General features: G+C 40.8%; 1 protein-coding gene across 4 annotated transcripts in view; it reads left to right on the top strand.

Moving 5' to 3' along the window:
• kiaa0825 (KIAA0825 ortholog) overlaps positions 1–11,344 on the top strand; it is a 447,094-nt gene extending 435,750 nt beyond the window's left edge. For 3 of the 4 annotated variants that reach the window (XM_060836733.1, XM_060836749.1, XM_060836724.1), the window contains one exon: positions 9,050–9,745. In XM_060836733.1, the coding sequence (XP_060692716.1) occupies positions 9,050–9,146 (97 nt within the window). In that variant the 3' untranslated portion in view covers positions 9,147–9,745. Of the gene's footprint in view, positions 1–9,049; positions 9,746–11,264 lie in introns of those variants that run through there. The other variant, XM_060836740.1, reaches the window with a different exon arrangement.
• The last annotated feature ends 13,628 nt before the right edge of the window (positions 11,345–24,972 follow it).

The following is a 24,972-nucleotide window of genomic DNA, read 5'->3' as shown; positions in this document are numbered from 1 at the left end:
ACAGCCTGACTGGAACTCATCAAAATCCGCTGCACAATTGTGGCATTTCTATTTTCCAAACTTTAGCCTTCCAGACAATAATTGCCAAATTAGAACATTTTATGCTTAAGTTGTCACTACTAGGCTGAAACTATCACAATTCATTTCACATAAAATTCCCACAGAAAGAAAGAAAATTAAGACTTGTGGCCCAGCGGTTTGGAGGGAATTGAAAGCATCTCAGAGGTGAAAGGTCAGTGTTATATCCTGTGGCTGTACTGAATCTTCCACCAATAATATTTTTGAACTAGTTGTTTGCTCTGTAGCAGGAACTGGGGATGGGGTAAATGTTTCTGTCTTCTCCATCTCCCATGAGGAAATCATTCAGTCTCCACTTGACTTCTGCCCCAAGGCAAAGAAAAAATGCAGCTTTGTTATCAGAAGAATTATTACACCTGATCCCTGATTCCTTTTACTGTATTGTTTTCTGGTACAAGAGATGACTTTTTTTATGAGCATGAAACCAGATACTTAACAAAACATGCCTACCAATAATCTTGCTCTTGAAAAATTATAGTTTCTAACTTTTCTACAAGAAAATTCTCACCACGTAAGTTGTTCCACTTATCAAAAAGGGTAGAAGGGATAAACTAGCGAATTACTGACCATTGAGTCTCTCATTAGCAGTCATGAAACTCGGAGATAATTGTCTTTCCAAGTGGAGACTAATGTTTCATCAGGAATAGCCTGGCTTCGTCAGAGGAGTCACGTTTAACAAATTTGATTGATTTTTTTTGAGGAGGTGATCATGTAAGTTGGTGAGGGTAGTCCAGTTGATGTAGTTTATATGGATTTCCGTAAATCCTTTAATAAGGTTCCAAATGGAAGATTGGTAAAGAAACTTTTGTTAGGCCACAGCTGGAATACTGATTAGATTGGAGGGGGTACAGAGAGATTTGAAATAACACCACAAAAGCCAGTATTCTACTACCATGTCACTCTTCATTTACACATGCATAATACAATACACTGAACCAGTTTGCACAGAGCTGGCTCCCAGAGTGAGCAGATCCCCTGACACTGCTGGTTATATCTGTCAGCCAAGACCCCTTGATTGGAGCAGGTTAACAGTAAATCAGGGAACTCATACTTTATGAGAATCATAGAAAACTAAGGGAACATAAATTTGAAAAATAAAATTTCATTTAACAGGCAAATTTACTGATTTAGTAGCTTAAAATTTTTTAAAATTAAAAATGATCAGTTTTTAAAATAATAATGTAGTAGTGATAGTTAACATGCTGAAAGGTTTAATTCCTATTACAAACCACTTTTTCCATTTCAAAATGTAATATTAAAAGTAAGTAAACTGTGCAGATTACTTTCCAGTTATGAGTCATGATGTCTAGATAATGCAAAAAGCTAAAATGCTCTATTTAATCATGGTTAACCGGAATTTAACAAAAAATTAAGGGAAACATAAAAATCAGCTGACTGTGATTTGTCACATGTGCTGGTGTAATCTTTAAAGGAAAGTATTTAATTAATTTCTTGGAGTTCAAGACACCAGCCACCATATCCGTAGATTACATAAACACAGGAATATAAGGGCATATGTCAATCTATTTAGCTTAGAAGTCATTTTGCTGAACTCACAAATGAATAAAATAAATATTTATTGTTATGAGTAGTTTTTATCGCTGGAATAAATAAAACTTATGGTCTAATGCACCTTACAAGTATCAAAGAGCCCGAGAAAACTGGAATTTGGGGAAAACTCGATACTGATTGCAGCCAAACCTGACACATAGGAAGATGGTTGTGATTATTGGAGGTTGATCATCTCAGCTCCATGGCATCTTTGCATGAATTTCTCAAGGTAGTGAGTCAGACCCAACCATCTTCATCTGCTTTAGCAATGACCATCGCTCCATCATAAGGTCGGAAATGGTACATTTGCTAATGATTGCATCACATTCAGCACCATCTGTGATACCTAGATACTGAAGCAGCCCACAGGCAAATACAGCAAGACCCGGAAAATATTCAGGTTTGGGATAAAAATTGACAAATAACAAACGTGCAATGCCCATCTCCAGTAAGACACAATCTAACCACCACCCCTTGACATTCATTGACATTAGCATCACTAAATCCCCCACTATTAACATCCTGGAGGTTATCTCTGATTAGAAAGTGAATTGGACCAGCCATAAATAGACAAGGTCTTTTCACTGGGATGGGGGATTCCAGAACTAGAGGGTGAGAAGGGAAAGCTTTAATACGGACCTAATGGACAACCTTTTCAAGCAAAGTGTGGTGCATGTGTTTGGAATAAGCTGCAAGAGGAAGTGGTGGAGGCTGGTCCAATTACAACACTTAAAAGGTATCTGGATGGGTATATGAATAGGAGGTGTTTAGAGGGATGTGGGCCAAATGCTGGCAAACAGACTAGTTTAGGATATCTGGTTGGCATGGACAACTTCAACCGAACAGTGTGTACAAGACCAGGTCAGAGGCTAGGAATACAGCAGCATGTAATTCATCTCCTGACTCCCCAAAACATATCCATCATCTAAGAGAAGGGAAAGATGATAGGTTTAGAACAGTTTGGTTTTCATATTGCACTACTGCAAGCCATCTGGATAGATTTCACCAGTCAAGCATAGCCCAAATATTGAGAGAAGGAACTTGCACTGATTCAAAGGTGTCCATTAATACAGTATATCAAACATCCGCACACCAGACCTTGTTTTCAGATGGTTTGTTACCACAGACAACCCACTATCACCCACTAATGGTCCCCATTAGCAGCTATTGATTCTCCCAGACTGAGCACGATCATTCCTTTGTCTGCCCAACTACTTTTCTCTCTCTGCCTGCTCCACCTGCCAGTATGAGTGCAGTTCCAACAATATTCGTGAAACTAGTATTCAGACCGAAGAAGCACACTTGCCGAGCACCACGTCCACAAATATCCGCTCCCTCCATTACTGTCCCTTTTATTAGCAGAGTGTACTATCTACAAGATGCACTGCAGCAATTCATCAATGATTCTTTGCACCTTGCAAACCTATGATCACTATCGCGTAGAAGGACAAGATGAATGGGAACACCCCAACCTACGAGCCACTCACTATCCTGACTGGAAATATATTGCACTTCTCTTAGTATTTTTGTGCAAAATCCTGGAATTCCTGCCTTAGCAGCATTGTGGATCAATCTACAGCACATAGACTGCAGCAGTTCAAGAAAGTAGCTCAACACCACTTTGTCAGAGACAACTACAAATGGGTAATAAATGCTGACACAGCCAGCAATACCCAGATCCCATGAGTGAAGACATTTTTTAAAGTATCTTCTGAAAGGTTTATACATCAACCACACTCCCTCAATTATCCTTCGCTGACACTCCATTGAAGATTCAATCATATTTTCAGACACTCAGCTTTATATTCACAAACATTTGGTGATTTGATTCCACCAGTCAAACACTTGGTCTGTTCTGATATAATGCGATATTCAGTTTCAGTGCAATCCTGCATTATAAGAAAATCACGTAATAGCAGCACCATGGACTAGGAATTGCATTATAGCCAAAACACGTGAGGAAAGTTCATGTTCTACAAGTAGTGGTCTAAATTCTTCAATCACATTGACTGTACCCCAAATATTGAGAGAAGGAACTTGCATTGGTTCAAAGAAGTCCACTAATACACTATATCAAACATTCGCACACCAGTCCTTGTCATTACATGGGCTGTAAACAAAAACTCCCCATTTTCTCCCAGGCTGACCTTTACCCATTCCTTTGTCTGCCCAACTGTTCTCTCTCTCTGGGCTCCATCTCCACTTATCATTTACTTCTTCCCTCTACTCCCACCCAAACATCAGCATATATACCAGTCCTTTCCGAGCTGAAGTCATTTCTGACAAAGAGTTCACTGGCCCCAAAATGTTAACTCTGCTTTCTCTCCACAGATGCTGCCAGACCTGCCGAGTTGTTCCAGCAATTTCTGTTTTTGTTATTAATTTTTAGTCTTATCACTGTTTGGAGATTGAATTTCTTGAGGACAGTTAAAATTCGTGGTGTATTTAATGTGTCTCCTTGTCGTTTGCTTCTCAGCTGAAGTTTTCCCAAAAGAATTGATGAATGACCATTTTGTGTTCATATCCACAGGAGTGAGATCCCTGGGAATTCTCCTGTTTTTTCCTCTTTCCTCTGTCCTGTTATTCCTGCTAACTGTTGTAATCACCATATCCATCCCTTTCTGTGGTGCAACATCATGATAACATTAAAGTATATATCTATGTGCATTTCAGCATTTTATTTCAAAATTTATCCTTTCATAAAGGGTTATGTTCGTGTACAGTTCCAGAAAATATTACTGGTTCTTTTTTATTTTGTTTATCAGAAATATCTTAACAAGTATCATGCTGAATTGAATTTATTGTCATGTGTACTGAAGCACTGTGAAAAGCTTTGTCTTGCGAGCAATGCAGGCAGATCACAGAGTTAAGTAGCATAGATAAGTAAATAATAGGTAAACAGTGGCAAAAACAAAAACACAGGTACAGGTGAATGTTAAGAGTTTGTGAGTTCATTCAGTATTTTAACAACAGTAGGGTGGAAACTGTTGCGAAATTGCTGATGCATGTATTCAGGCTTCTATACCTTCTCCCCAATGGTAGAAATTGTAGAAAAACATTGCAGGGTGGGGTGGACCTTTAAGAATGCTGGCAGCCTTTCCTTAACAGCGGGATTCTATAGATGGGAGATTGGCATTTGTGATTGTCCATGCTGAGTTCACCACTCTCTGTAACTGTCTCTGATCTTGAATGGTACAGTTGGCATTCTTGAATGGCACAGTTGCCATACCAGGTAGATGTCTGCCACATCCAGACAGAATGCTCTCGATGGCGCATCTATAAAAGTTGACAAGGATATTTGCCGTCATGCCATTGGGCCTTTGTTGGGCCTTTGTAACCAATGCATCCACATGAAGAGTCCAAGAAAGCTTGTTGTGGATGACCACTCCCCAGGAGCTTGACACTTTCCACTTGTTCCACCTCTGTGCTGTTAATGTGTAGGGAGAATGAGTAACATCCCACTGAAAATCAATAATGAGTTCATTGGTCTTGCTGGCATTGAGAGCTAGGTTGTTCTCAGTGCACCATTTTTCCACCTCCCATCTGTAGTCTGTGTCGTCGCCATCTGCGATTCGACCAATTATGGTGATATTTTCAGTGAACTTGTAAATGTCATTAGTCTGGTATTTGGCAACACAGTCATGGGTAAACAGTGAGTACGCACCCCTGGGGGGCTCCAGTGTTGACTGTTAGTGACAATGAAATATAGTTCTCAATTTTCACTGTGGCCAGTGGGTCAGGAAACTGAGAATCCAGTTGCAGAGAGTTGGGCCTAGTCTGAGATCACTAAGTTTAGTAATCAGTCTCGAGGGGATAATAGTGTTGAAGGCTGAACTGTAGTCCATGAGTAGGATTCTTACATAGCTGTTCTTGGTGTCAAGATATTCTAGGGAGGAGTGAAGGACAAGTGATCTGGATCTGTTGGTCAGATAGGCAAATTGGAGTGGGTCAAGAGTAGTGGGGAGGCTAGAGTTGCTTAATGCCATGACTGGCCTTTCAAAGCACTTCATGACCACCGAAGTTAGGGCCACTGGGTGACAGTCATTGAGACATGCTGCATGAGCCTTCTTAGGCACAGGGATAATGTTGGCCTTCTTGAAACAGGCAGGGATAGTGACCTGCTGCAGGGAGTGGTTGAAGATGTCTGAGAAGACCTCTGCCAGTTGACCTGCTCATGCTCTGAGTGCACAGCCTGGTACTCCATCTGGTCCCATCGTTTTCTTTGGATTCACATGAAGGAAAACTGATCTGAGCTATGATGCAGTGACTGGTGGGATAGGTTCATCAGGACTTGTTGGAAATTCTGCTCAAAGCCAACATAGAAGGTGTTGAGGTGATCTGAGAGGGATATGTCATTGTCTGCTATCTTGCACTTTCTTTTAGAACCTCTGTCAACCAGTCCTTGCCATAGTCGCCGGGGTGTCTGTCTGGGTGTCTAGTTTGGATTGCTATTAGTCCTTGGCTGTCTTAATGGCTCTGCGAAAGTCATACTTGGATTCCTTTTATTTGAATGTGTCTGTGAAGGCTTCACACCTGGTTTTTAACAAGTTCTGTATGTCCTGAGTCATCCAAGGTTTCTTGTTTGGGAACACCCGGCTTGACTTCCTCGGTATGCAGTCCTCCACACAGTTGCTGATTAAAGTCTGTGACAGTGGTGGTGTACTCTTTCAAGGTACCTGTGAACTGGTTGAACTCGGCCCAATCAACCAATTCCAGACAGCACTGGAGTTGATTCTCTGCCTCCTCTGACCAGCACTGGACGTGTATCCATGAGGGGATCTCCTACTTGAGCTTTTGCCTGTAAGCCGGGAGAAAAAACATGGCATTGTAGTCGGAGTTCCCGCAATGAGGGCAGGGGATGGAGCAATAGGCATCCTTCATAGTAGTTTAAAATGTTCAGGCCCCTGATGGGGCAGGTAATGTTCTGGTGGTTCTTGGGCAACACTTTCCTTAGATTGGCTTGATTGAAGTTGTCAGTCACAACAAACAGGGCCTCGGGGTGTTCAGTCTCCAGGGTGTTAGTGGTAGAGTACAGCACATCCAAAGCATCCTCCACCTTTGCTTGTGGCAGTGTGTACACAGCAGTTAGTACAGCAGCAGTAAATTCCTGTGGTAGATAGAAGGGCGGCATTTGATGGTGAGGAATTCAAGGTTTGGGGAGCAATGGCTGCCCAGAGTTGCACTGTCCATGCAACACAAGTTGTTGATTAAAAAGCAAACACCTCCACCCTTTGTCTTACCCGAGGATGCTGTGCGGTCCATACAATGGATAGAAAAACCATCAGCCTAAAATGCGCAGTCGGGAATGGATGAGTTGAGCCAGGTCTCCGTGAGGCAGAGTGCACAACAGTCCCGCAGTTCACGCTGGAAGCTGAGCTGTGATCTGAGTTCATCCATCTTGTTTTCCAGAGATTGTACGTTTGCTCGGAGTAAGCTGGGGGGGGGTGTCTTGAAACCACGTAGTCTCAGTTTTACTAGCAGGCCGCCACTCTTGGCCCACTTCCTCACAGGTTTCTTACATTTGAGTGGTCTAGTGGAGTGGATTCTGACTGCTTCCAGTTAAACTGATCCTTCCAAGGACCCTGTGGAGCAGGTGGGTTGCAGTTTGGTGTATTTTGCAAAGGGTCTGCTTAGGACCCAGTGTAGCAGGTAGTTTACTGTGTTTTTTTAGGAGAAAGTGAGATCTGCAGATGCTGGAGATCAGAGCTGAAAATGTGTTGCTGGAAAAGCGCAGCAGGTCAGGCAGCATCCAAGGAGCAGGACATTCGACGTTTCGGGCATAAGCCCTTCTTCAGGAAAGGGCTTATGCCCGAAACTTTGAATCTCCTGCTCCTTGGATGCTGCCTGACCTGCTGCGCTTTTCCAGCAACACATTTTCAGCTGTGTTTTTTTTAACCGGAGGGAGTGTGCTTAGGACCCAGTGGAGAAGGTAAGTTTCTACGTGTTCCGATTTGTCCAGTTAGTTCCTGGTTTCAGTTGCCACCGGTTTGTTGCTACAAGTCCAGCCATGTTTTGTTTTGCAGAGGTGTTTGGGATGCTCTCCAGGTAAGTCCTGATAGATTTCATGTCAGGCAGGCATCTTATAGATTCCTGATGAAAAGCTTTTACCCGAAACATCGATATTTCTGTTCCCGGATGCTGCCTGACCTGCTGTGCTTAGCCAGCACCACTCTAATTTTGACTCTAATCTTCAGCATCTGCAGTACCCACCTCCGCCTAGGCGTGTTATGGGGCCGGGAGCTCAAAACGTGATGCTCTTTAAACATTTAAACATGCCCAGTTTTTATTCGTGTATTAATGTTTCTTAGTTTCTAACTAATTATGAATACAACTACTTGTGTATTGCATTGGAAAAGTAATTATATTTTTAATATGCGGAATAAGACGTTTTTCACTGACAATTTTTGTGCTACTGCTCTATCAATTTGCATATTCTGAATACTATGCCAATGACAAAAAACAATTTTACCATTTGCATAAGGTTGCACCAAAAGTGAACAGGTAGATTAGAAGGTAAAACTTCCTACTGGTCTGATCCCAGGGCAAAACTGTGCAATAGTCTCCAAATAACTTTGTGCATTCAATTATCCGAACGTACTATTGTCCCAGCATATAGCTGCTAATCAGTTGAGGGCATTTATGACGACTGAACATTAAAGAGCTTCGATTCATACATCATTTTCAATGAGCACTGAGTGTCTTAAAGCACTTTACAGCCAATTGAGTATTTTTGAAGCTTGGTCATTGTTGTAATGTCAGAAACACAGCAGTCAATTCACACATAGCAAGCTCCCAGAAATAGCTGAGATAATGACAAGGTAATCTACTTTTGTGATGTTAAATATTAACTAGAACGCTGTGTTAGTTGTCCTGATCATCTTCAAAATACAACAATAGCATCATTTATATTCACCTGATAACAAAGACAGAGCCTTGAGGGAATATCTAAATTCAGCACCAGTACCAACACCAGCAGAGCATTCTCTTAGCATTACAGTTTCAGCCTAGATTTTCATGTTCAAGTCTTGGAGTGGAACTTGATCCCAGAGCTTTGTAATTCAGAGATCCGATCTCAGAGCTTTGTAATTCAGAGATCAGAGCACAACTGAGCCACAATTGATGATCAAAGTTGAGGTTTGGTCAGTCAGGCAGATTTAGTACCTGTGTGGTTCCCATGGCACAGTGCACTAAAAAAGAATGGATGTGAAAAGCAATTAATTTTCTCAAATAATTTCAAATTATTCTTGGCAATGTTGACAAACAATAACTTAGATTTGCTAATATTAGCCAGATGAGAAATGTATTTATATTTTTAAAGCTTTTATCATATATATATATGGATACTACTTTGTTTTAGATAACATATAAGTGCATCAAGAGCTATTGTTAATCTGCTATATTGTTTGATTATATCTTCCAGATGGGAAATGCAAGCTGACAGAACTCTTGATGCCAAAGAACAGGATATGGTAGATAACCTGCGAAAGCTGTATTTTCACAAGGACTGCCAAATTTAGGGTAGCAATATAAGTAGTTCAGTTTTGCTGCTTTGCTTTTTGTCCAACTGAATGGTTAAATGTTTTATCAAAAAAAATGCAGCAGTGGAAGAACATGAACAGTAACTAAACATGTCTTATGTTCTGAGGAAGTTGTCCATTAGTTGTATTGTCAAAATATGCAGTTTGATGTGTTAATTTAGATTCACATTGAATTCTGACGAAAGTAGTTGAACTTTAATACATTTAAGTTTTACATGTCTTTATGTTTGGTTGGAATTAAATGCCTGTCTGATCGCTTAAAAGATGCACAACTGAACTACACAGAACAGGAATTTCCCCAGTTTATTTAAAGTCTACATTAGTTCGCTGATCTTCACCAACAAGATAATGCCAGTTTTAGACTTAGTATCATACCCACTGGAAGAGAAACAACAGTCACTATGTCTGCTCCTGATCATTAGTGGCCCCTGCTGGAAATGCATGTTTGTGAATATTGAATGAGGATAGATACTGTACTTTCCATGTCTTTATAATAAATCAATCTGCATCTTGATGTTAGAATTGACTTGTATGTTTTTAAACAAGTGTGTTTTCTTAAAGGTTGTTTTAAATAATCCTATAGGCATCATATAATGTCTTCAATGGAATGTATTCTGTTATTATTAGAATTCGTCTAGTAGATTTGATCTAGAATAACAGATCAGAGAGATATTATTGTCTCTGTCGATGTCTTGTGGAATATATGCAATAGAAGGTGAGGATGTAAAAATAGAAACAAATACTGTACCAGCAATTGAAAAAAAAACCTGCTCGTAGTAAAAGTGGGAGCTTTGGAAGAGCAATTGGAGCACAAATCTGATGGAAATAAATTTAAAATATTGAACTGTGGTTAGTGGAATTTTGCTACTGTATCTTTGTGTTTAATATTGTTCTAAGGATTTCAACACTGTCAAGCAAAATGTGTGAAGAAATCCGATTTCTATGAAATCAATTGACCATTACTGACAAAATTATGAAGCATTCTGAAATTGCATGTGAATCAAAAGTTAACTTGATATTGATAAGTCTATGAAATGGAGGATTCTGATTTTTAAACCAGAATTGACTGAACTATCTGAAAAATACATATTCTATCTGAATAGCCGTTATGAAGGGTACATCAGTGTCACAAAATATATAAGTGGAATATACATTGAACAGACATAAAACAGTATAGCGCACACACACAGGCTGTTCAGCGCATGTCAGTGCCAACCATGTTTCAATTCTAAACTAATCCCATCTGCTTGTACATGGTCCATATCCCTCTACTCCTTGCCTATTCATGTGTCTATCAAAATGTCTCTTAAACATTGCTATCATATCTGCTTTTACTACCTCACTTGGCAGCGCATCTACCACCCTATGTGTAAAACCTTGCCTCGCACATCTCCTTTAAACTTTCCACCACATGCTTTAAGCCTATTACTCCCTGCGATTTGATATTTCCACCCTGAGAATGAAGATTTGACTATCCACGCCAGCTATGCTTTTCATTATTTTATATCTTTCTATCAGGTCGCCTCTCTGCCTATGGTGCGCCAGCAAAAACAACCTTTACTTACAGCTAATATGCGCCAATCTAGGCAACGTCCTGGTAAACCTCTTTTGCACCCTCTCCAAATCCTCCACATCCTTGCTAAATTGTGGCAACCAAAATTGCATACACAATAGTCCGTATATGCTCTAACTAAATTTTTAAACAGTTGCTACATTATGTGCCTACTTTTATACTTATTGTCCCAACCGATGAAGGCAAGCATGCTTATAGACCTTCTACTTTCCATTATTTAACTCTTTTGCTGCTTTCAGGGAGATATGGACTTGCACCCAAAGGTCTCTCTGTATATCAGTGCTCCCATTTTACTATGTACATTCTTCTTCATTTGACCTCCCAAAATGCATAACCTCATACTGATCCGGATTGAATTACATTGAGTTTCTCTGCACAAATTTCAAACTGATCTATATCCTACTGTATCCTTTGACAACCTTTCTCATTATCCACAACTCCGACAATTTTTGGAAGAGGATCACCGAAAATATGGAGCTCAAGTCATAGGAAATAATATTCAAGATTACACTCTTTGCCTACAGAATCAGCTTCCCAAATATGGATAAATCCCAACTGAATTAGAAGTTGTTTCAGCAATGGGAGTCGTGAGAGTGTGAGCCAGGGGTCAGCCAAGAAGGTAAGTTTGAACATAAAATATTTGCCTCGTGAATCAGCAGCTTCCATTTCAGCAGTGGGAGTTGAACCAGCGCAAGCCGGGGACAGCCAGGAAGGTAAATTTGAATAGTAAATACTTACCTTTTATGTTACAAATAACCTCAGGTAACCACTGAAACCATGACAGAGGGTGACCATAGTTCATTTCAATTTTGTGTATTTTGTATTTTCTTGCACAATGCCATAGAATTTCCACAAGGGTTGTCCCTATCTCCCACCATAATTTTTGCCAAAGATCTACAAAAAGGCTTTTGTGAAGATCTGTAGCTCAGGTTGTGGTTAGGCTTGTTGGTTGGTTCACTTCATCTGGAGGCTACAAGCACTGAAACTGTCACCTAGAAGATAGATATAAGGATGAAATGGTTACCAAAAAAAATCAACTGACTAGACAAACTGACCAACGACTCCATTTACAAAATTCAAATAAGCAGCGCAGGTTTCAGTCTGATGGGGTCCACACTCATTCGAATGAATATTAACAAGCTACATTGAACATAACTATTTACAAGAGATAATAAATGAGAGAGAACATCTAATCTGGAACTCAACAAGCACAATTCTAGCAGATTGGATGTCACTATAATATAGCTCCTTTAGCTCATGCTCTTTAACTGTACTGGAGTAAAGCTTTAAAACTGAATTATACTTTTACTCTACGTCTTACCTTCCAAGTTCATTTACAGCATCCTTTTTTTTAAACCATTAATTTAACCATGAATTCAAACTCTCCCCATAGTTCTCTTTTGCTTAAGGGACTAATTTCCAACAGAATTATCTCTTCTAGAACATATAGTACCTATATATTCTCTTTCCTTGGAGCAGTAGCACCTTGGTGGAAAGGAAAAGCAGTTACACAATGGCTCATTCTTGAGCAACAGCACTTGTGAATATTTCTGCACTACTTACAGGGTACAAATTTCTGTTTACGAAGATTGTGATATCACTTCCACAATTTCTACACTGTAAGGGTGCAGTCATTGATATCTCAGAAACTCCATGGGAAAGTGGAACTGCAACATAATTGACAACGTAATAAATCGTTGGAGCAGGATCAATGGGAAATTTCTGTGTAATATTCAGCTGATTTGAAAGCTCAATGACGTTGGTGCAGATGACCTATGTCATTAATGAGAGAAGAAAAATATTGGTTTTTTTCCCAGTTTTCTCATGAACAAGAGCAGAAGGTTTTTTTTTCATTTAAACATTCACTGTGATCTTGGAATTCTGAATGTTTCTGCAACAGAGAGGATTTTTCCTTATACAATATCCTAGTTTAATCAATTCTCTGGGAACACAAGTTGTATGTGTACAAGATTTTTGTAAATGTTCTACAAGCTTTTTGTTTTTAGCTGTCCAGATTTACTTGTGTAGTTTGACTGCTAACAGCTAGACTTTTAGTTCAGTAGTCTGATTCCGTTATGATCTGGACGCGCCTGTGTTGGACTGATTCCGTTAGAATGCTAATTCTTTTTCAATCTCATTCTGATGATCTAAGCTTAATCAAGGCACTCAGCATGTCTACAAGCTCAATAGTTTGGTCAAGGTTTTGCCTGGAAAAGCTTTTCAGCATATTCACAGTTGCTGATGTGTTTCTTGTGCTGCCTCCAGCGACCATTCATGTAGGTCAATGGTTTCTGAATGTCGAAAACTGATTAGATCCAATATGGATTTAAGTACAGTAGCGCCTTGACTTACGAACTCAATCCGTTCCAGCACCCCCCGGTTCGCAAACCAAAAAGTTCTCGAACTGAATCAATTTTTCCCATTGTTCGGATAGCATAAGAATGGCTGTTCACAGCGCACATGCCAAAGACGAACTGAATGAGATCACATGGGGCCCGAAAGCTTTTGCATTCAACAAGCGCATAGCAAAGCAGAACAGTGAAACCACGTGGTCGCACACGGGCTTTTTGTGTTCGTACCTTGAATTTCGTACGTACATTGAAGCAAAATTTTACGTACAATCCTGCTTGTAAACCGATTTGTACGTGAACGGGGTCGTTCATATGTCGAGGTGCTACTGTATCTCCTTTTTTCTGGATCACATTTAATTAGCTACTTGCTGCTGTTGTGTTACCTCCTGATGGACTGTTTCCAAGGATTACAGTTTTTCTTGAAATATGTCTAGCTCATAATGATGTTCTCTCAACCTCATTGCCAAGATGTACTAAAAATTATTGGCTTCTGCCAGTATAGCTGACCAGAATCCACCCTGCCTGAAACTTCAATGTTTATAAATTTGTACTGAACCATTAAAACCTCATTCCTGTGTGATTAAAGGTTTTTTTTCTAATTCTGTAATCCTAGAGCTCTTGATTCTGTTGTCACTTTATTGGCTGTAGATATTTTTGAACCTTCATTTGCTTTCATTTGTCATTAAACCAGTTAAAGATTTTGTTGTTGATCCAACCTATTCCTCTGGGAGGAATTTATCCATCCAACTGTGACTGTCATCTCTGCTTTTGTATCTTCTTGGTAGATTCTGTGAAACAAAATAGACAACTTTGCATCTTCTTTTACCTTTTTCAATAAGGGACTGATTCACCTCAAAATTGATATCTATATTTTCAGGAACACAGCCACTCGAATCCAAAGGTATAGGAAAGTCCAAACGCCTCATTCATACTGTCAACACCCGGTGATTCAAAGAGTTCCAGACTTCAACTTTTACTTTGAAAAGATGTCTTTCCTAAATTAATTCCTGAAATATTTGGCACTAATGTCTAAGTATGTCTCCAAGTCCTATATTCCTGAACCAGCAGAAGCAGTTTTGCCGACCCTGTTTGTCCTCTTAGAACATAGAACAGTACAGTACAGGCCCTTCGGTCCTCGATGTTGTGCTGACCTTATAGATCAAACTAACCTACGTACCCTTTATTTACTATCATTCATGTGCCTATCCAACAGTCGCTTGAATGATCCTAATGTATCTGACTCTACAACCACTGCTGGCAGTGCATTCCATGCACCCACCACTCTTTGTGTAAAGAACCGAACTCTGACATCTCCCTTAAACCTTCCTCCAAGTTGCTTAAAATTATGCCACCTTGTGATAGCCATTTCTGCCCAAGGAAAACGTCTCTGACTATTCACTCTACCTATGCCTCTCATAATCTTGTACAGCTCCATCAAGTTACCTCTGATCCTTCTTTGCTCCAATGAGAAAAGCCCTAGCTCCCTCAACCTTTCTTCATAAGACATGCCCTCCAGTCTGGGTAGCATCCTGGTAAATCTCCTCTGCACCCTCTCTAAAGCTTCCTCATCCTTCCTATGAAAAGACGACCAGAACTGAGCCCAATCTGGTCTAACCAGGGCTCTATAGAGTTGCAGCATAACTTTGCAACTCTGAACCTCAATCCTCCTGCTAATGAAAGCCAACACACCATATGCCTTCTTAACAACATTATCAACTTTGGTGGCAATTTTGAGGGATCCATAGACATGGACCCCAAGATCCCTTGCTCCTCCACACTGCCAAGAATCCTGCTTTTAACCCTATATTCTGTCTTCAAATTCACACTTCCAAAATAAATCACTTATCCAGGTTGAATTCCAGTTCTGCATCCTGTCAATGGCCCGTTACAACCTATAACAGTCTTCCACACTATGTACCACTCCAACAACCTTCATGTCATTGGCAAACGTACTAACCCACCCTTCCACTTCCTCATCCAAGTCATTTATAAAAATCAGAAAGAGCTGATGTTCCAGAACAGATTGCTACAGAATACCACTCGTCACCAAGCTCCAGATTGAATACTTTCCATACTACCACCTTCTGTCTTCCATGGACCAGCCAATTCTGCATCCAGACAGTCAAGTTTCCCTGTATCCCATGCCTCTTTCCTTTCTGAATGAGCTTACCATATCGAGGGAACCTTATCAAGCTTCTTGCTTAAATCCATGTACACCACATCCACTGCTCAACCTTCACTGTGATTTGTCTCATTCTCAAATAGTTCAATAAGGTTTATGAAGCATGACTTGCCCCCACAAATCCATGCTGACTCACTCTAATCAAACTATGGTTTTCCAAGTAATGATAAATCCTGTCTCTCAGAATCCTCTCTAATAATTTGCCCACCATAGACATAAGACTGACTGGTCTGTAACTCCCCTGATTATCCCTATTCCCTTTCTTGTCAAGGGAATAACATTTACCACCTTCTAATCATCTGGCAGTCCCCCAGTGGACTGCGAGGATGCAAAGATCATTGCCAAAGGCACAGAAATCTCTTTCCTCAGCTCCCCTGGTAACCTTGGGTATTTCCTGTCTGGCCCAGGGGACTTATCTTTCCTTATGTTTTCAAAATTTTCTGCACATCCTCCTTCTTAATGTCAACCTGTTTGAGCATATCAGCCTGTTTCACGCTCTCCTCACAAATGTCTAGGTCTGTCTCAGTAGTGAATACTAAAGCAAAGTATCATTAAGGTCCTTCCCTACTTCGTCAACTCCAGGCACAAGTTCCCTCCACTATCCCTGATCGGTTCTGCCCTCACTCTGGCCACCCTTTTGTTCCTCACATAAGTGTAGAATGCCTTACAGTTTTCTTTAATTCTACCCACTAAAGCTTTTCAATGTCCCCTTCTAGCTCTTCTAAGTCCATTCTTCAGTTCCTTCCTGGCTACCTTTAACCCTTGTGAACCCTCTTTGATCCTTGCTTCTCAACCTTATGTAAGCTTCCTTCTTCCTCTTGACTAGATGTTCCACATCCCTTGTCACCCATAGTCCCTTCACCCTACCATCCCTTCCTTGCCACGTGGGACAAATCTGTACAGCACTATCAGCAAGTGTTCCCTACATAATATCCACATTTCTGTTGTGCATTTCCCTAAGAACATCTGTTCCCAATTTTAGGCATCCCAGTTCCTGCCTACTAGCATTGTAATTCGCCCTCCCTCAATTAAATGTTTTCCCGAACCATCTGCTCCTATCCCTCTCCATGACTATAGTAAAGATCAGTGATTTGTGATCACTATCACCAAAATGCTCTCCGACTGAGAGATCTAAAACCTGGCCTGGTTCGTTGCCAAGCACCGAATCCAATATGGCCTCCCCTCTAGTTGACCCAGCTACATATTGAGTCAGGAATCTGTCCTGATACCTGACAAAACTGCTCCATCCAAACTATTTAAAACTTATTTATTCAATTTCTCTTGGCAATTTAGAGCTGAGGGGATGGTGGGTAGGGCAGTTGCATGCACTTCTTGCAGGATGCGTGAGGTCAGGGTCACCACGAATATCCCTGCTGACTTTGCCTGCGAGAACTGCACCCAAATCCAGCTCCTCACAGACTGAAGCTGGAGCTGGATGAACTTCAGATCATTCAGGAGGCTGAGGGGCTGATAGAGAGGAGTTACAGGGAGGCTATCACACCTAAATTACAGGATAAAGGTAGCTGGGAGATCATCAGGAGAGGGAAAGGGAATAGGCACAGGGCAGGACCCCCTGAGGCCATCTCCCTCAACAATACGACTTGGATACTGTTGGGGAATGGGTACCAAGGGAAAGCCACAGTGACCAGATCTCTGGCTCTTGGACAAGAAGGGAAGGGGGAAAAATAGAAGAACGATAGTGATAGGTGACTCAGTGGTGAGAAGAACAGACAGGAGATTCTGTGGTCGCAAACAAGACTCCCACATGGTATGTTACCTCCTGGGTGCCAGAGTCCGGGTGTCTATAGGATTCTTAAGGGGGAAGGAGAGCAGACAGAAGTTGTGGTACACATCAGTTGCAATGACATAACTAGGAATATGGGTGAGGACCTGAAAAGAGAATATACGGAGTTAGGTCAGAAGCTAAAATGCAGGATGAGCAGAGTAATAATCTCGGGATTGCTACCGGTGTCACGGGCTAGTAAGGCTAGGAACAGAGCGCGAGTGCAGGTGAATGTGTGGCTGCAGGACCGATGTAGGAGGGAGTGCTTCAGATATGCGAATCATTTGGGGTGCCTTCTGGGGAAGATGGGACCTGTACAAGAAGGATGGGTTGGCAAGGTGTTGTTGAAGGATGCTTGGTGAGTTGCTGTAATGCATCTTATGGATGATGCACACTGCCGCCAATGTGCCCCAATGGTGGAGACAATCAATGTTCAAGGTGATAGATAGGGTGCCAAACTGAGTGGGTTGCTTTGTCCTGGATGGTGTCAAGCTTCTTGACTGTTATTGGAGCTGCATCCATCCATATAAGTGGAGCATAAACCAACACAATACTTTCTCATTTTTTGCAGATTGTGAACTGGATTTTGAGAAGACAAGAGTTGAGCAATGTTCTGCAAAACTCACAGTCTCTGAGCCACTCTTCTAGGCACAGTATTTATATAACTGGTCCAGTTCATCCTTTAGTTAATGTTAACTCTTGGGATGTTGATAGTGGGGGATACAGCAATGAAAATGGCATTGAACATCAAGTGGAGATGGTTAGATTCTCTCTTGTTGGACATTGCCATTGCCTGGCATTTGTCTGATGAGGATATTGCTTACCACTTATAAGCCCAAGCTTGGATGTTGTCCAGATCTCATTGCAGATTGACACAATCTGCTTCAATATCTAAGAAATCACAAATGGTGCTGAATATTGTGCAGTCGTTGGCAGTTATCCACAGTTGTGACAGTATGATGGTGAGGACATTATAGCTGAAGTTGCTGAGGACACTACAGTGAGGAATCCTGTAGTGATATCCTGGAACTGACCTCCATCAACCACAACCATTTTCCTTTGTACTATATATGATTCCAAACTGGAGTTGACAGAGTTTTGCCATGATTCCTACTGACTCCAGCTGTGCTATGATGCCATACATGGTAGTTACTGTCACCTCACTTATGGTGGTGTGCTCTTTTCTTTGAACAAAGGCTGTTAGAAGGTCAGGAGCTAAGTGGTCCTGATATGACCCAATTTGCACGTCAGTGAGCGTGTTATTGCTAAACAAGTGCCACTTGTTACGCTGTTAATTACCCTTTTCATCATTTGGCTGATAACTAAGAGACGACTGATAAGGCAGTAAGGGCTAGGTTGGATTTGTGCTGCTTCTTGTGATAAGTATGGATCAGGATAATTTTTTACATTGTTGGGCAAATGCCAGCATTGTAGCTCCACTGACGTAGCTTGGCTTGGATGGTAGCTAGTTCTGGAGCACAAGTCTGCTGAACTTTTCTCAATGCCCAGAACCTTTTTCAGGAACCAATTTCTTGATATCTTGGGGAATGAATCAAATTGGCACAATGACTGACATCTCTGATATTGTGGACCTCAAATGGAAGCCTGAAGATTTAATCATTCATACCCCTTTCCCAGCATCTCCATTTTCTTGAGGATAATGTAGTTAACTGTAACATAAATGAAGTCATATTCTGTTAAAAAAGATTTGACCTTATTCATTTGCAAATTGTGGACCATTGTTGGACATCAGAATCTCATGTGTAGAATATAAGATGAATACCTGTATATCTGTTCTTATCTATGCCAATGGTCAATCACAATACATCTTGCATAATAGGCAATTACAGATAATTTATAAGAAGATTTTTCCCTTAAATTCAAACAACGTCATTCTCAGGTGTTCCAAATCTTGATGGAAAAGATTAAAGTAGTAATGGTTATTTTCATTCTTGACTCTTTACAGGACAAGAAGGCAGCTAACAATATGTTATTCTGTAAACTGAGTGATACCTCACCACCATAATGGTTGTTGTAGCCTCACAGTACATTCTGTAATCTCCAAATATCCTTGATGGGTTTTTGTAGAATATCAAACTGAAATGTTCTTAGTACAATTAATGTTGCATTGAGGGCTAGTGAGTTATCAATGATAGTAAAATGCTTGTGCTTTTCAAAATATTGATATTGGATTGGAATGCTGGGTGCATTTACTCACCATCCTTCCCGGTGGCATGGTGGCACAGTGGTTAGCACTGCTGCCTCACAGCGCCAGAGACCCGGGTTCAATTCCCACCTCAGGCGACTGACTGTGTGGAGTTTGCACGTTCTCCCTGCGTCTGCTTGGGTTTCCTCCGGGTGCTCCGTTTTCCTCCCACAGTCCAAAATTGTGTGGGTCAGGTGAATTGGCCATGCTAAATTGCCCGTAGTGTTAGGCAAGGGGTAAATGTAGGGGTATGGATGGGTTGCGCTTCAGCGGGTCGGTGTGGACTTGTTGGGCCGAAGGGCCTGTTTCCACACTGTAAGTAATCTAATCTAATCACTTCAATAGATTCTTCATACTATTCTTGGCATTGCTTCATCTCTTGTAGCATGTAGATTCTTTCCTATCGCCTTTCAGTAACTGAGTGATTTAGAATGTACAGGTTTCATCTTTGTTGAAGAAGTCTAAGTCCTTTGCTCTGTTGCAATCGAGGGTATCCTTGAGCATAGAAGCAGAAGAATAGGAATAGGCCATTCAGCCTGCTCCTCCATTTAATATGATAAAAATTGATTGAACACTTCAATTTCTTTTATTCACATTACCCAGATAACTCTTATCACCATTGACAATCAGACATTTATCAATCTCTACTTTAAATATATACAAAAGCTGAACCCCCAGAAAATTCCAAAGATTCACCATCCATTGAATAAAAAAAATTCTCATCTCGGTCACAATTGTTTTTGAATTGTTCTCCCTAGTTATAGATTCCCCAACCAGAGAAACATCTTACCTGCAGCTTCCCTGTCTATACCTTTAAGTGACTTGTAGATTTCAATGAGATTACCTATCATTCTTCAAAGCTCCAGAGAGTACAAGCCCATTCTGTCAAAACTCTCTTCATACAACAGTCCAGGAACTAGTCTGGCAAACGATCATTGCACTCCCTCTACAGCAATATTAAAGTAAAATTACCGTAGTTCCAAAGGACTGTGCTTTCATTAGAGATTACTGGTGCTGGTTTAACTTGAGGGTCATTACCATCCCAGGCAAGGGGCAAGGTTGAGAAAGCAGGACCTTCATGGAGACTTCAGTCAGGAAAAGGATTGAACCCACACTGTTGATGTTATTCTGCATTTCAAATCAACCATTCAGCCAACTGAACTAACCAACTCTCACAGCTTTCCTGAGATCTGGAGACCAAAACAACACATAGTAGTCCAGATGCAGACTAACCAAGCACCTGTATAATTGAAGCCAGACTTCACTACGGCTCTATTTAAATCCTATTACAATAAAAGTTAATATTCTATTAGGCTTCCTAATAGCTTGCTGCATCTGCATGTTACCTTCAGTGACTTAATGACATAGACACTGAGGTCCCCTGCCAGAATGTCCATTTTATTTAGGTTTTCCCTGTTCATATTCAGTGATTGATACCTCATGGGACCTAACCTGAACTATTAAATTCTGGGCAGCATCTTGATGATGCCTTTCATGTTCAGAAGACTGGCTAATGATTTATGGTCTGTTTTTTGCTTTTGAACTGTACAAACACATAAAAATACGTAATTAAGCAAAATCACATGCCTATAATTACTGCTAAAGCTTCTTTCTCTAGCTCCGAATGATCAAGAGGCATAAAAAACTGATCTGTACTTGCCATGTTTGTGCACTTGAAAGACTACAGCTCCCAGTCCTGTATTCCTGATGCATCCAAATCTAGTAGGAGTTTCTCCACTTGATTCCCCACATGAATTAATCATTTCAGTGCAATAACATTCCTAGGTGACATAAAATCTGCCACAGTTTGTCTTTTAATAGATTAACTGGATTTCAGTGATTTAAATATTGTTTTTGAGGAATTTTATCTTGGGTTGGTAAACTTACAATTTTTATTTAGAGTTAGGCATGCATTCTGTGGGACTCTCAGGACTGTTCATACCCTTTAGTCACGTTCCTTTTGTTTTGTGGATCACATATCAATATGTCATCTAGGAGGCAAATGAAACCATCAATTCTTCATAATCTGTTGGATATTGTTCTCTAAAATATTTCTATAGTGGACACAATCTGAAAGGGTAATGTGTTAAAACAATAGTGTCCAAATGGTGTTATAAATGTAGCTAGCCACTGAATTCTTCATTTGGGGTAGTTGCCAATCTCCAGTATTGGTTAAGAAGATGCCCTTAGCTGGCTTTGTGAGTCTTTCTTTTACTGAGACTATTGGATGGATGGGTCTTATATGAATGTACAAAGTAAAACCAAGAATAAACTATTTGGTCCAACGAGCCACCACTTGATAACAACATAGCTGATCTGTTTGAGTTTAGCTTTCCGTATTCCCATTCATCCCTGATAACCTTTGATTACCTTGTCGAATGTGAATCCAAGTATATAGAGTCATACAGCACAGAAACAGACTCTTCATCCCAACCAACCCATGCCAAACATAATCCCAAACTAAACTAGTTCCATTTACCTGATCCTGCCCCATATCTCTCCAAACTTTTCCTGTTCATGTATCTATCCAAATTTCGTTTATAAATTGTAATTGTACCCACATCCATCACTTACATGCACCATAAAAAAAGTTGAATGATGCTACCACCATAAGATATAAGAACAGAATTAGACCACTCAGCCACCAAGTATGTTTCACCATTGTATCATGGTTAATTTGGGTGGTTGGTTTGTGATATACAGTGATGCCAACATCAAGGGTTCAATTCATGCATCGGCTACAATGAAGGACTCTACTTAACCTCCCCCTCACCTGAGACATGGTGACCCTCAACTTTAACCACCACTCATTATTTCTTTCTAGTGGGAAGACAGCAAAATCGTCCGGTAGCATAAAGGCCCATCCCTCATCAGCTGATTCATCAATGACCTTCCTTCCAACGTAAGTGGCCAGTTGCCAGAAATGTTCACTAAGCACTTCACAATGTTCAGTACCATTCAGAACTCCTCAGATGCTAAAATAGTTTGTATCCATATGCAGAAAGAGCTGGACAACATTTGGGCTTGGGCTGATTAGCGGCAAGTAATTATCACACTAGACAAGTACTTTGCAACTGAGCTTTCTTAAAAATAAAGAATCTAAGCAACTTCACTGGACATATAATTACTTTGGTCACGAGCAGGTCAAAGGCTTGGAATTCTGCAGTAAGTAATTCGTCTCTTAATTCCCAAAATTTTTCCCAGTATCTAGAAAACACATTGACAGTGAGTTGAAATACAGTCATAGAACAATAAAGGTCTACAGCACAGAAAAAGACCCTTTGGCCCATCAAGTCTACACCAATAAAAAAAACCACCTAACTATTCTAATCCCATTTTGTAGCACTTGATGCACAGCCTTGAATGCAAGTGCTTATGTAAATACGTCTTAACTGTATGAGAATTGCTGCTTCTATCACCCTTTTAGGTAGTGAGTTCCAGATGCTTTACCTAAATCTCAAGGTAAAGATCCCTCCACCAAGGGGAAAAGTCTCTTCCTGTTTACCCTAACTATATCTCTAATAAGCTTATATATCCAAAGTTTGTCCCCCCATTCTGTGTTGCCTCTGTTGAAAGGAAAACAACCACAGACTATCTCTTCATAACTAAAACTCACCAGCCCAGGCATCATTTTAGTAAATTTCCTCTGTACCTTCTCCAGTGAAATCACATTCCTCCAAAATGTGGATTCCAGAACTGCATACAACACTCCAGCTGTGGCCTAACCACCATTTTACACAGGTTCATTATAATCTCTCTGCTCTAAAATCCTATGCCTTGGCTATCATAGGCAAGTAGCCCAAATGCTGCCTCAGCTACTATATGTATTTGCCCTACTTTCTTAAGGGACCACTGGGATACATACCAACGTCGCAGTGATCAGCTCATCTGACTACTCTGTCTAATCTCCTATAGTTTAAAGCTATCCTCCTAACTATTTATCACGCCACCAACTTTTGTATCATCTGTGAACTTCATAGGGTCACAGAGATGTACAGCATGGAAACAGACCCTTCGGTCCAACCTGTCCATGCCGACCAGAGATCCCAACCCAATCTAGTCCTACCTGCCAGTACCCAGCCCATACCCCTCCAAACCCTTCCTATTCATATACTCATCCAAATGCCTCTTAAATGTTGCAATTGTACCAACCTCCACCACTTCCTCTAGCAGCTCATTTCATACCCATATCACCCTCTGTGTGAAAAAGTTGCCCCTCTTTTATATCTTTCCCCTCTGACCCTAAACCTATGCTCTCTAGTTCTGGATTTCCCGACCCCAGGGAAAAGACTTTGCCTATTTATCCTATCCATGCCCCTCATAATTTTGTAAACCTCTATAAGGTCACCTCTCAGCCTCCGACACTCCAGGGAAAACAGCCCCAGCCTGTTCAGCCTCTCTCTATAGCTGAAATCCTTCAACCCTGGCAACATCCTGGTAAATCTTTTCTGAACCCTTTCAAGTTTCACAACATCTTTCCGATAGGAAGGAGACCAGAATTGCACGCAATATTCCAACAGTGGCCAAGCCAATGTCCCGTACAGCCGCAACATGACCTCCCAACTCCTGTACTCAACACTCTGACCAATCAAGGAAAGCATGCCAAACACCTTCACTATCCTATCTACCTGTGACTCCACTTTCAAGGAGCAATGAACCTGCACCCCAAGGTCTCTTTGTTCAGCGACACCCCCTAGGACCTTACCATTAAGTGTATAAGTCCTGCTGAGATTTGCTTTCCCAAAATGCAGCACTTCGCATTTATCTGAATTAAACTCCATCTGCCATTTTTCAGCCCATTGGCCCATCTGGTCCAGATCCTGTTGTAATCTGAGGTAACCCTCTTCGCTGTCCACTACACCTCCAATTTTGGTGTCATCTGCAAACTTACTGTCCCTCTTATGCTCGCATCCAAATCATTTATGTAAATGACAAAAAGTAGAGGACCCACCACTGATTCATGGTGATTTTGATGGTGGGAATGTCAGTCAGTAGTATAAAATAACATTTCTGATTAGAGAAAAATAGATAAAGTGAACTGTCTGTGCTGAATGTGCACGTTCTCCTTGTGTCTGGGTACTTCGGTTTCCTTCCCCAGTCCAAAAATGTGCAGGCTAGATGGATTGGCAATGCTAAAAAAAAAACAGATTCAGTCATGGTGATTTTAGTGATGGGGAAGTTGCTCAGATGTGCATAATAGCACTTCAGACTATATTTTAAAAAGTAGACCCTTTACTATTGGGAGTTAAAAGGAAAAAACATGAAATAAAAATGTCACAGTGATTTTTGTGCTGTGAAAGTCATTCATTTGTGTGTGTGTTAACACTTCAGGGTAAAAATGATAAAGCAGATCTATTCCCCTCACTTTTGATGGTTTGATTAGCCCATAATGGGCTTTGTTTGTAAGTATTTAATTATCTACACAGGTGATTACTGGCAGTGACTCATAGTTTAAAACAAATTTGGTGAATTTTAGTGATGGGAAACTCATCCAGTTCTGCACGGTAGCTCTTCTGAGTTAAATGAAAGAAATCAAAGCAAGCCCAGGGATTATTAAGAGAAAGTGAGGACTGCAGATGCTGGAGATCAGAATCAAAAAATGCGGCCCTGGATAAGCACAGCAGGTCAGGCAGCGTCCGAGGATCAGGACAGTCGATGTTTCGAGCATAAGCACTTCATCAGGGATTACTAGTCCAGCGACATTATCTTG

The sequence above is a fragment of the Hemiscyllium ocellatum genome, chromosome 2 (assembly GCF_020745735.1).
Source record: "Hemiscyllium ocellatum isolate sHemOce1 chromosome 2, sHemOce1.pat.X.cur, whole genome shotgun sequence".
Lineage (NCBI taxonomy): Eukaryota > Metazoa > Chordata > Chondrichthyes > Orectolobiformes > Hemiscylliidae > Hemiscyllium > Hemiscyllium ocellatum.
This window is presented reverse-complemented; position numbering and strand designations above follow the sequence as displayed.